The following is a 16,091-nucleotide window of genomic DNA, read 5'->3' as shown; positions in this document are numbered from 1 at the left end:
GATTTCTGTAGAATTCATTACAGTAATTTTTTACATTTCTTATCACAATGGTTAAGCTGTTATGTTTGCTTAGCTCATCAGTCAATAGATGCCAATATTCTTTCTAGTGTAACGCATCTTCAGTATGTTCTGAGAAAACAAATTTGCATTTACTGAAAATCTATTTTAATAGCTAAAGTTTAATTTTGTGGGTTTGTTTTCTTTTTGTAGGGAACAGCTGAAAGGTTAACAATGCATTTGGTGGAAGAACATTCTGTGGTAGACCCAACATTTATTGAAGACTTCCTGTTGACGTATCGGACCTTTCTTTCCAGCCCAATGGAAGTGGGCAAGAAGTTGTTGGAGTGGTTCAATGACCCCAGCCTCAGGGATAAGGTTAAAATCCCCTGAATTACATACCTGGTAGCATTTGCATTGAAACATAGGCTTTTAAGAATAAAACAAGTTTTAGAGGGAGTGACTAAACTGAGTAAGACACAAATAGTGGGTGACATGTTTTAATGGCAGAATATATGAATAAAACTAAGAAAATCTTTTTTCCTTATTTTATTGTATTTTATTTAAGTATTAATGTGTTCAGGCAAGATAAATTAATCATGTTTTACGTTGCTGTGTTTTCACAACATAACTTAGTTGCTTGCAAGTATAGGGAAAGCTTTTTTCCAATAATCAGTATTTTTATTTAATACAATTCAATAGAATTCTATTGTGTCTCGAAATTTGAGCATGTAACTAAGTTCTGTGTTTTCCATAAATAATGCTAGTTAACACAACTTGGCAAACATTTTGTGATAATTTATTTTTGTATAAAGACACTAGAAAATATAGCCATTGTTAAGAATCTGTTGAGCCTTACACAGCATTTAAAAAAACCCCACCCAAACACAAGAAAGCAATCAAACATCCTCTTCCCTAAACAAAACTGCCATGATGGAAGAATAAGGCCCTGTATAACCAGTTTTGGCACACTGATTGCACTGTCTATTGAGGCTATACTGTGCTTCACACTGTAATGCTTTATTTTCACTTGTATATGACTTTCTCATATGTTAAAAAAAAAAAACAGTAAAAATTTCTAGATGGTTTTTGCAAATTTGAAACGAAGGGAATAATATCAATAAGGTTAAAGAGAAATTTGGTTTTCAACTTGTATTTAAATCTGTGTATTTCTTCTAGAAATGCTAGTATATCTGTTCCTTGGAGTAAGGATCGTACATTTGCAGAGAGGGTAGGCTTTGCAGCTGATATTGTTCAGCATAGGCTTGTTACAGATTCAGAGCGATGATATTGGAGTTCATCTTTAAACTTATTTTTCTTGTCGTCCAACGGATAATCCCCTCAGCCTCTGTAAAAGCATGAGCCAGCACAGTTGCTAGTATCAGGTCTGAAAACACAGCAGCTCTTTGTTCTGCCGTCTCAATAACCAACCCTTTCTGACACCGAGTAGCGCTGACAAAAAGGCAGAAGACAGAGAACAGCTTGGGACAAGCAGAGATAAGCAAGTGGGGAACAAGGAATCTGGAAGATTTTGGCTGTTTTGTATTAGGGGCTGATAGGCAGTGTGGAGAGGGAAAGGGGAGAGTAGAACTTCCTGAGGAGGATCAGGACTCAGTAGTAATCAGACTGGGACATTTGAGAACCAGCCTTACTGATGATTTTGCCCAGCAGCAGGGTACTTGACTTTACAGCTTTAATCCTCTTTTAATCCTGTTCCTGGTTGTGACACAAGTAATGGCATTCCTCTGGAAGTCACCGTTCAACCCTTTACGGCACAGTGTTTTCTGGGTGTACATAAGTAAGTCCCAACTTTGAAAGCAGCATTGATACTGAAGCTGTCACTGCAGCGATTTAAAACGTATTACGTGGTATGGCTTGCAACTTCCCAGCCAATTTTAAAAATCTGCAATTAGCCTAAATTTAATCAGACGTTGTCTGGATCTTCCAATGTCATGCACATTAATGAAAAGCGCCACAGATGTTTAACAGAAAGGAAGTTCATCTTCAATCTCAAAGGTGGAAAAAATCTCAAATATGTCAGAAATGCTACCCCTAGCCTACATCCCTGTGGCTGGGAGCTGCAGCACGTGGTGCTGTGCGGTTGCCTCCTGTTACAAATCTGAACTCTCAAGGAGTTCTGAAGTACTTGATTAGTTTGGTCATTAATTTTGGCAATTCTTCTGAATTCACTTGCTTTTCTGGGGTAAAAGACAAACTACTTGGGTGGCAGGGTTTGGTTTTGGACGCCTGGTGTCAGACTGTTAGCATAAGAGGCTGCAGAGGTTTAGATTTTGTGCAGACGCAAAGAACGGACAGTGGTTAGCTTTAGCTGATTAGAATTTGTATGAGATCTTGTTCTTAAGCTCTAGCTTTTTAAATGTTTAGAGGTTTTCCCCTACTAATTTACTTTCCCAGCATAACAGAAGAAATGCAGCTCTATTTTTAGAGATAACTTCGAGTGGCGCAACCATTTTGGATTCAGGAGCTTTTTAAAAATAGTGTGAATCAATATTAATTCAAGACATCAAAACTCTTTTACTTTGTCAGGACAAGTGCTGCTGATGTTCCAGGTCAAATCACATACTAAGATAAAATTTTACAGTGCAAGCATATAGTTTTAAAATTGCAGCTCTTATTTTGTGGCTTTACCTTCAGTAATATTAATTGATAGTATTCCTTTAGGGTTTTTTCCTAACAAACTGAAAAATACCGGCCAAGATACTTCTCAACTTGATAATCATAGTGACTTGGGGGGAATAGGGGTGGAGAGAAAGGAGGAGTAGTAAACTGGAAGATTGACTCTAAGGAAAAGAGCTGCATGTATTCAGTGTTAAAACCTCTTTACTGCTTCTCACAATAGCTCCTTTTTCCTGCCTGTCTAAACCTACAATAGTTCTTTTACACAGGTAGATGCCTAATGAAGTTAATGGTGGCTTATCTGAAGATTTGTGAGATTCAAGTACCAATATAAAGTATCGGAAGCTTTATGATCATGTGCTTGAAGAATTAAGCAGATTTGGAAATGTACATGAACAGGAAATTGTTGTTATAAGTCAGAAATGGATCTAACTCATTGCCTTGTACCTGTGTGCTCTATTCCCTACTCAATCACATTTGATACAGACAGTGTTAATTTTCTAACTTATAGTATTCTTTATGAAATAAAACATACAATTGTTTATACAAGTGAAAGCAATTTTAATACTTAATTTGTTCTATCGTCCTGGTAAATGATTGCGTATTACTAAAGTTAGGTTTGGGTATATATGTATTAGGATTCCAATGGAAATTTACAGGGGCTTTAAGGAGCAGTATTTTTAAAGGACTTAGCATTAGTGCTGTTCTGGGTATTTCTGAAAAATATTTATATTATTGATTGATTTTCAGGTTACACGGGTAGTATTGTTGTGGGTGAACAATCACTTCAATGATTTTGAAGGAGATCCTGCTATGACTCGCTTTCTGGAAGAATTTGAGAACAATTTGGAGAGGGAGGTAAGAGTGAGGGTTGTTCCTGAGAATTTGGGATGGCACGGAGTAGCCAGGCTGTTGTTATATATAACTCATTATGCTTTTCTCTTGTAGAAAATGGGTGGACATTTGAGGCTGTTAAATATTGCTTGTGCTGCTAAAGCTAAACGAAGATTGATAACCTTAACAAAGCCATCTCGAGAAGCCCCTTTGCCTTTTATCTTGCTGGGAGGGTCAGAAAAGGGATTTGGAATCTTTGTTGACAGTGTAGATTTTGGTAGCAAAGCTACAGAAGCAGGCTTGAAACGTGGAGACCAGGTATGTAATTTTAAAATGTTCTTCCCCCAGCCCCCTTCATTTTTTGTTTCCTTTCTTTTTGCTAAATAAAAATAACACTACCTGTTTGTATTTTTAGATACTGGAAGTGAATGGTCAAAACTTTGAAAACATTCAGCTGTCAAAAGCCATGGAAATCCTTAGAAATAACACTCATCTGTCTATCACTGTGAAAACCAATTTATTTGGTAAGTTTGTGTGCACTTTTTGTTCTAATTTCTGTTCTTATTTAGATGGAGTCTAAAATTATTTTTTTAATAGTTTAAAATAGTTTTGTTTGAAACACTTTTGTACTGGGGAGAATAGAAAAAGGAAGCTTGCAGGTCCTAAAATATCTTAGTTCATAATTGCAGAGAAAAATTTATGAATGGAGTCTTACATGAAGTGACTTCAGTCTCACAAGTGCATGTTTCTGGATTAAGAGGAACTATTGCGGCCATTTAGCTTGAATTTATGTAAAATGTGTTTGTATGTGTAACATTTAGTCCTTTCTCAAGAAAGAGGCTTCTTTTTGAGTTTCAGCTGATCAGTGATCTTAATCTGTCTGCTGAATTTGCTTATGGTTTTTCAGTTCATGCCTACAATGAGTGCGACAAGGTTAATAAAAACTCTCTTGCCAGCTAGGTGAAAATAATCTCGCTACCCTCCAAATCTATTCACTTCTCCCTCTAACAAGTACTAAAGCAGTCATGAAGGAGTCTTTAAGCAGCTCAGGACCTCAGTTATCATCATAAGTAATTAATAGTTTGTGGGTTTTGTTTGATTTTTTTTTTTTTTTTTTTTACCACTGGATACTTGGATTATTTATATAATTTAGTGGTGTGTTCCCTAAGTATCTCCTTCAGGATCAGATTCTTCATCGCAAATAAGTAGGGCAGAATAATACCACAGGATGTCACTGCAGTATCTGATGATTAAATATGCTTAGGTTATCTCCAGAAGTCAGTTGTCAAATCTCTTTCCTGGGGATATTTTTTTTTTTGCTTTGCAGTAACGATTCTAATATTTCAATTGTTTCTAATAATTAAGGCATTTCTTAATACATCTGTATAGGCTTGTTTAGCAGTATGTGCTTGTTTCTTTATGTGTAAGTTCTGCGTAACCATGCTTCACACACTAGGTTTTTGGATCTCATGTGTTGCTTTAGTATGTTTAAGGTTAAACCCGATTTCTTCATTTCTTCAGAAGTTATGGTTTTCTAAGTTTCTAATCTCGTTGCTCCACTGCAAATACAGAAATCGCATCACAGTAGAGTCTCAGGACAGTTACTTTCTGTGTATTGCATGCAGTATTCCTTATCAACAAATCACAAAAGGAGAGTTTCCTTTTTTTTAACAGCATCTTCTCATCTGTATCTAATTTGTCTTTCCAGCCCCCAGCTTCTATTCGACAATACAGTTATTGACTCGGATTACTCTCCTCCACTTTTCTTTGTGTGTCTTATTTGAAGCTTTTGAAGTCTCTTGGTGATTTGTTGTGTACCTCTGGAGACAGGGTTGAATATTAAGGACAAAATTAATACATAGTAGTAGAACTCCTTCTAATACTCATCCTTAGCTGGTTGCCCTTGTTCCCGTTTTTTCTACAATTCCTTGGTTTTAATTATCAGTTTTCAATTATTATTACAAATCAACTCATCTGATGATTTTTCCATTTATATATGTGACTCAGTCTCCAGATCAGTTTTGATTTATTTAAATATATCAAAATTTTTGTGAAGCTAAAAGTTGCATTAGAAGAACTAATTCACAGATTCATCAGGTATTTCTGTCTTAGAGATGACTCTATGCTAGGGAGCTGAGGGAGTCTGAGGGCTTTTTATATAGCTGGCAGATGGATGCATCAGCCCTGTCAAACATCCAAGGTGTTTCAGTAGTCTCATACTTTCTTATAATTTCCTTAGGACTTTGTTGCAGTTTCCCCTCTGATTTCTGATTTTTTTCTGATCCTGTTGCTAATAATTTCTTGTCCATCTGAGAGCTTTTCTTGCTGGCTGTCTGTTTAAAACCTTCCTTCTCAGTTGCTAGTTTTCCTATCTCATTTTTGTCTAGTGTGCTCTTTTTATGTATGCTACTATTCTGCAGAAGCCTGTGTCCTTAGGTTGAAAAGTCAAAGTCCTTCTGTTGACACCATCCGTGCAACCATGTGGTCTTCTAATGTATTTCTGTTCTGAGCTAGGCCAATTTACTGATTTTTCTGATTCATACTACAGAAAATGAATGTCCTTTTTAAAAATCTAAAATTTTTTGAAGTCTTATATCTAAATTCATGTAATACTTGAATTGACAGAATATCCTAATCAGTTTTTTGTAATGATTAATATTAAATTGCTCTGGTGCACAGAGTTTTCTTTTACATTTCTGTTCTTTTTCTTTCCTCCCTTTTCCTGTCTTGTGCAGTTTTTAAAGAACTCTTAACACGGTTGTCAGAGGAAAAAAGAAATGGTGCTCCCCACCTGCCTAAAATTGGTGATATTAAAAAGGCGAGTCGTTATTCCATCCCAGACCTTGCCGTTGATGTGGAGCAGGTAATAGGATTAGAAAAAGTAAATAAGAAAAGTAAAGCCAACACGGTTGGGGGAAGAAATAAATTAAAGAAGATACTTGACAAGACTCGAATCAGTATTCTGCCTCAGAAACCATACAAGTGAGTTTTTTATTTCCTCTTAAATATTTGCTTTGTGTTAAATTTTAATAATTTCTCATGATACTTATAATTTGTCATTATACTTCTTTTATTGATGCAAACCATGCTTATATCTGAAAAAATATACTAGAAAATACTAGTCTGAATATTTGAATGATCATAGACTACTAGCAAAGCAGCTCCTGACATCAGTATGGATGTATTTTACTTCTTATAGATAAAGTGATGGCACAAATACTTTTTCATGTCATTTACTATTTTCTTTTAAGAGGACTGTTAACTGGAATCATCCCAGGCAATTATTTTTAGAATAACTCTGTAAGCAGGTTTGCTTGCAAATGGTTGATAGAAGCAATGATTTCAATTTATCCACATTCCAGTGGTCTGTAAGAATTTCTGCATACTGCTGTAAGGGAGACTAAGGTTAAAATTCTTACTTGGGTTCTTTGATAGAGTTGAGTATTTTTTCAATGAAAGCTAAATATGATATCTGATATCTTTTGTTCTCTGAACACATTTTAGAAATAGAGTTCTGATAAGAATTGTTGGAACCAACAGAAGAGTGAGTTTTATATGATTTTATGGGAATCTGGTTCTTGGCCAAGACAGATGGCATCAATGGGAAAAATGAATTGTAGAGGGTAGTTGATGTGTAATCAGTGTTTTCTCTTGCATTTTTCTGTGTCCCATTGAGGAAGAAATCTATTCTATGTAAATTCCTGAAAAAGGCACTTGTGCTGAAAACCTAGGATTTTTTCCTTCTATACTTTAAAAAAAAAGTTTGCTTAACTAATGTTAGGTACTTCATACTAAATGAATACTGTTCTGCTACATTATAAATAGAATGTTAGTAATGTAAAGGTTAAATGAATATAAATTACTGTATCCGAATAATGGATATTTCCTAAGTTGACGCTGATACATTTCAGTAGGGGAGAATCTGTAAATTCTCTTTTTATGTTGTTTGTCTTTAGACTATTTTCTTTTATTTTACCAGTCTTGTATGTTTGTTTCTCTGATGAGCCATGCAGACTGTTAGGAGTGATTCCACACCCCACCCCACCCCCCCCCACCCCCCATATTGTCCACCATTGCTTGCAGCTTCTGCATACAATTTTCTTGTTAGTTTTCTTTTTCTCTTTGATTCCTTTCATTTTTGCACTTTTTCTGTGCAGGCACCTCTTCGGGTAAGACTCAGAAAAACAGTACACTTGACCTATTTTCTTTTCCTTTTGCTACCTTTACTTCGTGTGTTATATATAGCAATTTGTGTGCAAAGCCTGTTGACATTCAGTTGTTTGTGTCTGCATGGTTTCTGCATAGATGTGTAGCTGTAGACTTTCCTGTTTGTGGTTCCCCCCCCCCCCCCCTTGTGTAGAAACTTCTGTCTCGTTCTTCCTAATAATTAATGGTATTGCATTTATTAAGGGAGTTTACCTATTCTCATGTGTTTTTGAATACCAGAAATCAAGAGGGATGAAAAAGCTTGTTTACTCATTAATTAAAGTAGGTATTTAAAGACTTCATGAGTCAGCTAGCTTATGAGGTGAAACTGTCCACCTTTTTTTGAATGCGAGTACTGCAGAGGTCTCCAGTGCTTCTAGAATGTATCCAGATAAAACCAATCTTTAAACTACAATGAGGTCACTCTTAGAGGGAGCTTGTCTGCTTCCTGAGACATTAAATCAGTATCAAAGATGAATCCGTTTGAGCAGGAGATAATGCCTTTCTGTAGTCTTGCTTTTTAGTCCAATAATGTCAAGTAACTTCCCAAACTGAGCAAACAGCACCATTTCCTCTGCATCTACTGGGATTTCCTTCTCTCCGCCAGCTATGAGGCATCTCTTGAAGTGTGCTTCTGGCTACAGCCTCCACTCGAGCTCTTTGCTTTCTTTACTCTTCTAATCCAGAGTGGTTTTATGGTCTGTAGGCTTGGTTGCTCCAAATAAGGATTAAACACAACCCCCACCTCCATCTCTAGTGAAGTTCTGCCTGCTCCATAGTGCAGCATCCTAGGCAAGGAAGCAGCCCCACCTCTCTCCTCTCTATTTGCAGCCCTGCAGTGGGGGATGCACAGTATACCATATTTTGAAGGAAGAAGCATTCAGACAGCTCTGCCATTCCAATATCCCTTCTACCCTGTTTGTCATTCAACAGGAAAGTTATTTCTTAGTTAATGCTACCTCCCTGCATGGCAAACGCATACAGAAACCAATAGAAATGCCTTTCCTTTAAAACCACAATCTCCTTTCACCAGCATAATAAAATATTTTACCTAACAGCAGGAGAAGTTGGTCTTCATGGGACCTGGAGTTTTCTGGTGTTGCTATTTGTATCTGAAATTTCTGGGGTTCATTTCTTGTTTGCATGAGTTAGAACTCACTCAGATTCTGATGTAAGTTTTAAAAATAGAGTAAACTGAGTGTAAGGTAAATACTTTCCAATTTAGTGTGTGAATACTTAGAATCAAGAAGAATTTTAGAAACATTACTTCTCTCTTTTTTTTTATTTTTTAAAAAAACCTAACATTTGTCAATTGATCCACTTTACTGAAGCTGCTTCGGTCATGACTAACAGGATAGGTACAAAACTGACAAATGACAAAAGGAGTACATAATGCAAGTGAAACTATTAATATAAGGGGGAGGGTCACATTGTCTTAATTTGATTTGAATTTAGAGAAAATACTGGTCTTGGCATATTTATGAAATACACTATAGAGTTGTTTAGAACCACCAGAAAGCATTTTAAGGTTCGGGGGCTTTGGGGTTTTTTGTTTACTTGGTTTTTTTGTGTGTATGTGGAGTGGTTCCTACTTGAAAGAAAAGATGTTGATTGCTGGGAATGCTTTTAGTTGTAGTGAAAGACATACTTGCTTGTGGCTTAGCATAAAAGTGCAGTGTGCATCACTGCTTGTCACATTACTTTGTGCTTTTTGTGGAAGTACAAAAATACAGATGTTGAGATTCAGCTTAAATTCTGTTTGAGAGAGGATCCAAGAACTTTTTTTCGGTGGACTTGAGTGTTTCTGTCACTCTTATGGCTTGGGGTTTACACTTTATAAAATATTTTTGTAATACAGAGTTATCTTGTTTTTTGAAAACAAAACAATGAGAAAACCCAAACACATCATACAGAGATACCCCTCCAACCTTTGTCAAGTTCCATTGCTTCTAAAAAGCAATTGCAGTGTCCATGTAATTAAAATTGTGTCTTAAATGCCCAGGGATACTGTCCTAGCTTCCCAGAGTACTGTTCAAGTCATAGCAGTTAAAGAAGTGGTACAAGTGTGTACTGGGTAAAGTAATTCATTGGTAAGCACAAAAGGATGCTTGTGCTGTAACAGCTCAACAGGGATAATTATCAGGCCCTTAATTACTTCTGTTCAGGTTTTCTGAGGATGGCTAGAACACTAGACAAAAGCTTAAGTGCCCAAAATTAGGGTATAAATGGTCATTTGTGTTGCATCATTTAATTTAGTAGTTTGACTTTTTGGAGTTTTAGCAGTTTGCAGTGAAATCTAAGTTCTGGTTTATGCTTTATTTGCATGTGTAGACACAGATTTAGAAGTGCTCAGCTTTTAAAAAGGCTTTCCCTATCGTAGCTAAATTTTTAATTATTTTCATTTTCTATAATGGCTGCTGTTCAACATTTTACACCCTCAGAGTATTTTATTAAGGAATTGCTTCTATATATTTATAGAAAAGTTCAATGGCTAGCTCTAACTCTATGTCCTGTGGCAGTTGTTCTGCTTCACTTGCTGATGATGAACTCAAAAGCAATAAGCAAATTAGTGCCTACTATAATATGATGATAGCTCTGTCTCTGATCCATCTGGCACTACTGACCTCCTTTGGGACCTTGCCTTTCACAATTCAGTAGACAAACTCCTTCACCTTTATCACAGAATACTATATTTACAGCTGTCAGGCACTTTGGAGGAGATACCGGTAGCACCCAAGTGCGGATGCCTACCTTAGCCTTCCAAGTTAGCTGGCATCACTTCAGTCACATTCAGTGGAGAGAAACTCAGAGAAGGTGATACAGGGTAGGAAAATGGATGATCTCAACAATCCTCTCTGATCTGTCTGTTGAAAGATCTTAGATTGTTTGGCCACAATATGTCCCTAAATACAGTTGCAATCCAATCTGTGATGGGGTGAAAGATCTGTGAAATTCAGGTCTTATAAAACAGCACTGAGGGGACAGCAGTATTAGTCAAAGTTCAGGTGATGGGTTGGTGCAACAATGATGAGGTAGGTACCACCTTTTGAATCAAGATCTTGGCCACTGTGAGAAATGGTCAAACAATGACAAGCCTAGCAGCTCCGCAGAGCTTAGTGGTGGACCTGAGGACTTTCTGACAGTGTGAGCAGGCAGATCTAATCACTTTAAGTGGACATTTGGGTGCTGTTGACAAAGCTAGATAGCAAGTGCTATTGTCTGGAGAATTTTAACTTTTAAATAGTGATTGCTGTACTAACAATTTGATAGTGTGAAGATGTAGTGATATAGATGTCCCTGCATCCCTCTAGTATAGCCCAAGCTCTGAACATCTGTAGGTCCTGATTTTATTTCTTTCTGGATGCAGTGACATTGGAATTGGCCAGTCTCAGGATGACAGCATTGTGGGACTGAGGCAAACGAAGCACATTCCTCCTGCTTTGCCTGTCAGCGGAACCCTGTCATCCAGTAATCCTGATCTACTGCAGTCTCATCACCGCATCTTAGACTTCAATACTACTCCAGGTAAGGTACCTTTTCTGTTGTTCTTCTTGACCTTATAATTTCCTTTCATTGATCTCTTTTTCTGGAGGCATGTGAGTTTTTATTAACTGTATGCTGTCACCCGCAGATTAGCCACATATTAATGCATTAGGATTTATTACATTTGCTCTGATATACTTTACCCAAATGTATTGTCTATTTTTCAAGTATGTTGTATACAGAGTGCCTCTTACTGATTGAATACTGTTGGCCAGTGAAAACTTATTTTGCTTGATATTTCATAATTTACCCTGATAGATCAGTCTTTACAAGACTGCAGTATTTTCAAATAGCACAGTAAAGGAAATAGCTTACAGTAAAGCAAAAGGACATTGGACTGGGACACAGGACATGCGTTTCAGTCTTTTTCTGAACAGACTTATATAATCTTGTACTACATCTGTAAGGGACAGAGTTTCAAAGTTCCCTGTTAGTCACCCTGCCCTACAGCTGTATGCTGAATTCTTTGTATATAAAGTGAATTAAAATCCCATTCTGAAATAGATAAAAAATGAACACATTTAGCAGAGATGAACAAAGCATGGGGATGAGTGAGGGAGAAAAAAGGGGGGAATATGAGAAATGTGAGAGCCTTATCTTATGAGAAGGGTTTAGCTCCTGGCGGGGTTGGGATTTGGGCTCTTATCTGGCTGCAGGAAGGTTCTTAGCAGGGAACCTTCTCTGAGTTAAGTATCCAAATCTTTTCTATTAAAACATAGCTGCTGGAGGAGGGTATGGTGATGGTAGCTGTGCTGACACTTGGTTATTTTAGTCTAATCTTTAGAGTACGTCTCAAAAGTAGAACTGAAAATTCAGTGCCCCCCTAAGCCTGAGGGATTTCAAACCTTACCTAAAGGGATGGTGCTTAAACATCAGCCTACCTACTGGCCAAGTTGGTGCAATCATCGCACTTGAAACTGCTATACTGAGCATCACTTCATCTCAGGATTTTTAGGGCTAGAGAAGACTACAAGAACGTGGGGTGTGATTTTTGTCCCAGTGTCAAAGATTGCTCCTGAGAGAGTGGGAAAACTGGTATTTTTTTGTATTTTATCTAATGACTAGTGTCCAACACTTTGAAGATAGTCTCTAGCAATAAGAGCCTAACTTTTCATCAGCACTTTATCTATAAATGGGTGAAGATTCCATTCTCCAGCTTGCCGTTTACCTAGACCAGACAGTTCTAGGTAATTAATGTGCCCCTAATGCTGAGCGCAGCAACCAGCTAACTGCCAGAGCTGTGGGCATTGCTGACTCACACAGCTCAGACAAATTCCATTCATTGAGAAGGAAAGCCCTTACAGGTCTGAAGATCCTGACTCCAGTCACAACTGGAGTTTGGAGAAGTTTAATAAATGAATAATGTTGTACTGTTTGCCTTCTGCTTTGAGGAAAGGAAGTAAATAATGATGTAGTGCCATTGCTTTAGCATTATAGCAGCTTTTCCATTATCTTTATAGAAAATGTTTTAAGTAATTAGTGCTTTCTCATTTAAAAAAAAAAGCTCTTTTTTTTTCCTTTGCTTAAAATTTGCCCAAATGTCCACACACTGAATATTTTAAAAGTAATTTGCAGGTATAATTTTTCCTTGTGTGGGAAGGAGGGGAAAGGGGGACCGAAATAAAAACATATACCTTAAGGGCTTTAGGGTTGGTTGCATTGTAGATAGGAGAGTTGAATTATATCTCCATATACTTTAAAACTTGGAAAAAATTAAAGCCTGCAATTTTAATTTCTTTTATTACCTTGGACTAAATTAAAGATTGAGATGGAGGCAGCTTGCAAGAAATTGAATGCACTGGAGAAGAAAGAGGAGAGTAGTAGAACAGCTATCCTTTGTGGCTTTGGGGAATATCCCTCAGGATAGAAAATAAAACAACTTGCTGTTTTGGAAAGGTAGTCTTTGAGGAGAAAAGGAGAACAGCTTGAAATCTGCAAGGAGTCATTTTAGTTTCTCTTCTGATTTGTCAGGCTTTTTCAAACATACTTTTTAAGGTTTATTTTTAAACGTTCAAATAGTCAATAGCACTTTGATTTCTCTTCTCTTGTGCTGTCTTTGCTATTTGATTGGAAGTCAAAATAATATAGTAATGATGAGCTGCCAGTCACTGGTACTTTTTTTTTCACCCCACACAAGCTTTCTAAGGGACTAGGTTCCTATCATATAGTATTGCATTCTTCAATCTGCCACTCCAGTTTCCTTTTTTGAAAAGGAGTGAAGGGGGGTGATTACAATTCTCTTCAAGTGCTGTTTTTATCTACCATCGCTATAGCTGTAATCATTTCAATTGCTGGCAGACTTCTCTGTATTCTGTGTAATGCTTTTGCTACCTGCTCTGATAGGTGTGCAGCCTGAGAAATTGGCGGGTAAAACACAGTGCAAAGACGATACTTTTCTATTTGCTGTTCCCTGCATTTCTTCATATTGACTTCAGTGATCCAGCAGAGCAGGTTATTTTCTCCTTGCACAAAACATTGGTTCCTTGGAGCATTAAGCGAGTTCCCACCTTGGTGTGGTTTACAGTAGCTTCCCATCTTCATAGCATTTCTGAGAGGCAACAAGATCTAGAGAGCGGTCTGGTTTTTGATAATGTCTCTGAAAGACTGTGTCTTTGGCATCTGCCTTTCTCAAGATGCCAAAAAATGTAGAAATTATTTCAGGCACTACTCTGTATCCCTCTTCAACTAATTATTGAAGGAAGATGGATCAATATAGAGTTGGTGATAAAAGGCAAAATTGGCTTGCTAGTTATAAGGTACTTGCACATTTGACTCAAGTACTTAGAAAGGGCTAAAAACTGGCCTGTACTGATACCTGTTACGTATAACTGATGATGTAATCACTCGATTCTGATGTGTTTCCGTATTAGTGCTGCAGAAATGCTACTGTGAGCTTAAAAGTTATGGACTTAGTTGCATAAATTTGTAAACCAACATATTTAAGCTTAAACAGCCTTTGTGGCATGTAAATCCACTCATATCAGAGAGATTTATCTTAATGCTTTCCAAATGATTATTTTGGAGACATGCAGCAGCAGTGGGAAGATGTTAATTTTTGTTCTTTTGTCAGGAGATTTCTGTTGCTGAATAGATCTTTTTCTAGTTACTTGAATACGTTATGCACATTCAGGCCTTGTCAAAAAAGATAGGGGTTGTATCAAAGTGAATGTTTTCATCTGGCAGCTGTTTTTTCAGTATTTTTTTAACAATGATCATGTTTTTTGGCTGTAGATTCAGGCTTTCTATTATTATCTATTTTCTTGTTCGTATGACCTTTATGATTTTGAAAAAAAAAAGGAAAATAATTTTTTTCAAACGTGTTCCTTAAAGAAAAAATAATGACCAGTTGGCATGCCACACAAAAATAGAAAAGGTTATTTGTAACAGAGGGAAGAAACTAAATTAATTGAAAGTACTTGCCAGATTAAAATACCTTATGTTAAAAAATCCAGTGGTGGATAACTGTACAATTTTAGCTCTTTTTTTTATAATACAATGATAACAATCAAACTTCAGTTGATTAATGGGTCTAGAGTTCAATACATTAATGGAAACATATATGGATTTGGTATTTCCATATAGCTTATGAAAATACAAAATCCAACATTTGGAGTTAGGCTGGTAATTTTCCAGATTTCCTAAAAACAGCTGCCTTGTAAGTGTTCACTGTAAGTTTCCTGTCATCAGTCACTTGAAAAAACAATATATTTAGAACTCGAATATTTAGAAGTGTTTTTTTTCTCTGGCTGCTTTAGTTCTTAATTACCCAAACATTGGTGCAGAGAAATAAAGAGCAAGTTTTCAGTCTGTTACTTACATTTAAATCATCATAATAAACATGTATCAAGGATTTTTTTGATAATTAAGTACTTGGATGCATTAATACTACTGCAGTTTATTTGTGTATACATGCATGCTAGCCATTATACATGCATCTTCCTAGCTCCTTAGATGTACATGTCTTCCCTTTGTGCGTGGCACTATGGTTGAGTGTCAGACTTAGGTAAATTAATCTATTTTCTTAAAAACATCCTTAGGAAGATTGACACTCCTATCACTTAATTTGCTTAAACTTCTTATATGTCAAGGTATAGAGTAGTGTTGTTGAGTGTCCTTGATTTTTCTCAGACTTAAATGGAATTTACCAGGAATCAACACCTGTGAAAATGAGACTACTCAGTAGTTTGTCCAAACTTTGGAAATGTTAGCTTATTTTTGTGGCTTGCCCCATCAATAGCCTAACTAACTTCTTCTCCTGGTTGTTCATGAAAACAAACAAACAAACCCAAAAAACACAAAGCAATGTCCCAACCCCCCCAAAACAAACAAAAAAAACCCCCACAAGCTGTTTTATAAGAAGGAGAGAGGTGAAACAATGATACTGAAGTAAAAACTGATAGCATTAGTAATTAGACTCAATGTAACTGATACTGTTGCTTGTTCTTATACCATTAAGGTTTTTTGCTTTACTAAATTGCATACCTTGTATGTAAATTTTTTTCCAGACTTACCAGATCAAGTTCTGAGGGTTTTCAAGGCAGATCAGCAAAGTCGCTACATCATGATCAGTAAGGACACAACAGCAAAGGAAGTGGTCATCCAGGCTATCAGGGAATTTGCTCTCACTGCAACCCCAGATGCATATTCACTATGCGAAGTCTCTGTCACACCTGAGGGTGTAATCAAGCAAAGAAGGCTTCCTGATCAGTTATCCAAGCTGGCTGACAGGATACAGCTGAGTGGCAGGTGAGATTGGAGATGGTGAGCTAAAGCTGACGATGCCAGTTTATTAAGTCTAAATCCTCTTAATGGGAGCATTATTTACTTATTAATGTTGTTTCTATACAAGAAACGGCTCCTTATGCAACTTCTAA

The 16,091-nt window shown here is 36.8% G+C and overlaps 1 protein-coding gene across 6 annotated transcripts in view; it reads left to right on the top strand.

Moving 5' to 3' along the window:
* RAPGEF2 (Rap guanine nucleotide exchange factor 2) overlaps positions 1 to 16,091 on the top strand; it is a 197,807-nt gene that overhangs the window by 162,777 nt on the left and 18,939 nt on the right. For all 6 annotated transcript variants that reach the window (XM_059818073.1, XM_059818074.1, XM_059818072.1 and 3 more), the window contains 7 exons: positions 211 to 375; positions 3,385 to 3,492; positions 3,583 to 3,786; positions 3,884 to 3,992; positions 6,204 to 6,450; positions 11,042 to 11,199; positions 15,723 to 15,963. In XM_059818073.1, coding sequence (XP_059674056.1) covers positions 211 to 375; positions 3,385 to 3,492; positions 3,583 to 3,786; positions 3,884 to 3,992; positions 6,204 to 6,450; positions 11,042 to 11,199; positions 15,723 to 15,963 — 1,232 coding nt within the window. The remainder of the gene's footprint in view (positions 1 to 210; positions 376 to 3,384; positions 3,493 to 3,582; positions 3,787 to 3,883; positions 3,993 to 6,203; positions 6,451 to 11,041; positions 11,200 to 15,722; positions 15,964 to 16,091) is intronic.

This window comes from Gavia stellata, chromosome 5 (assembly GCF_030936135.1).
Source record: "Gavia stellata isolate bGavSte3 chromosome 5, bGavSte3.hap2, whole genome shotgun sequence".
Taxonomy (NCBI): domain Eukaryota; kingdom Metazoa; phylum Chordata; class Aves; order Gaviiformes; family Gaviidae; genus Gavia; species Gavia stellata.
This window is presented reverse-complemented; position numbering and strand designations above follow the sequence as displayed.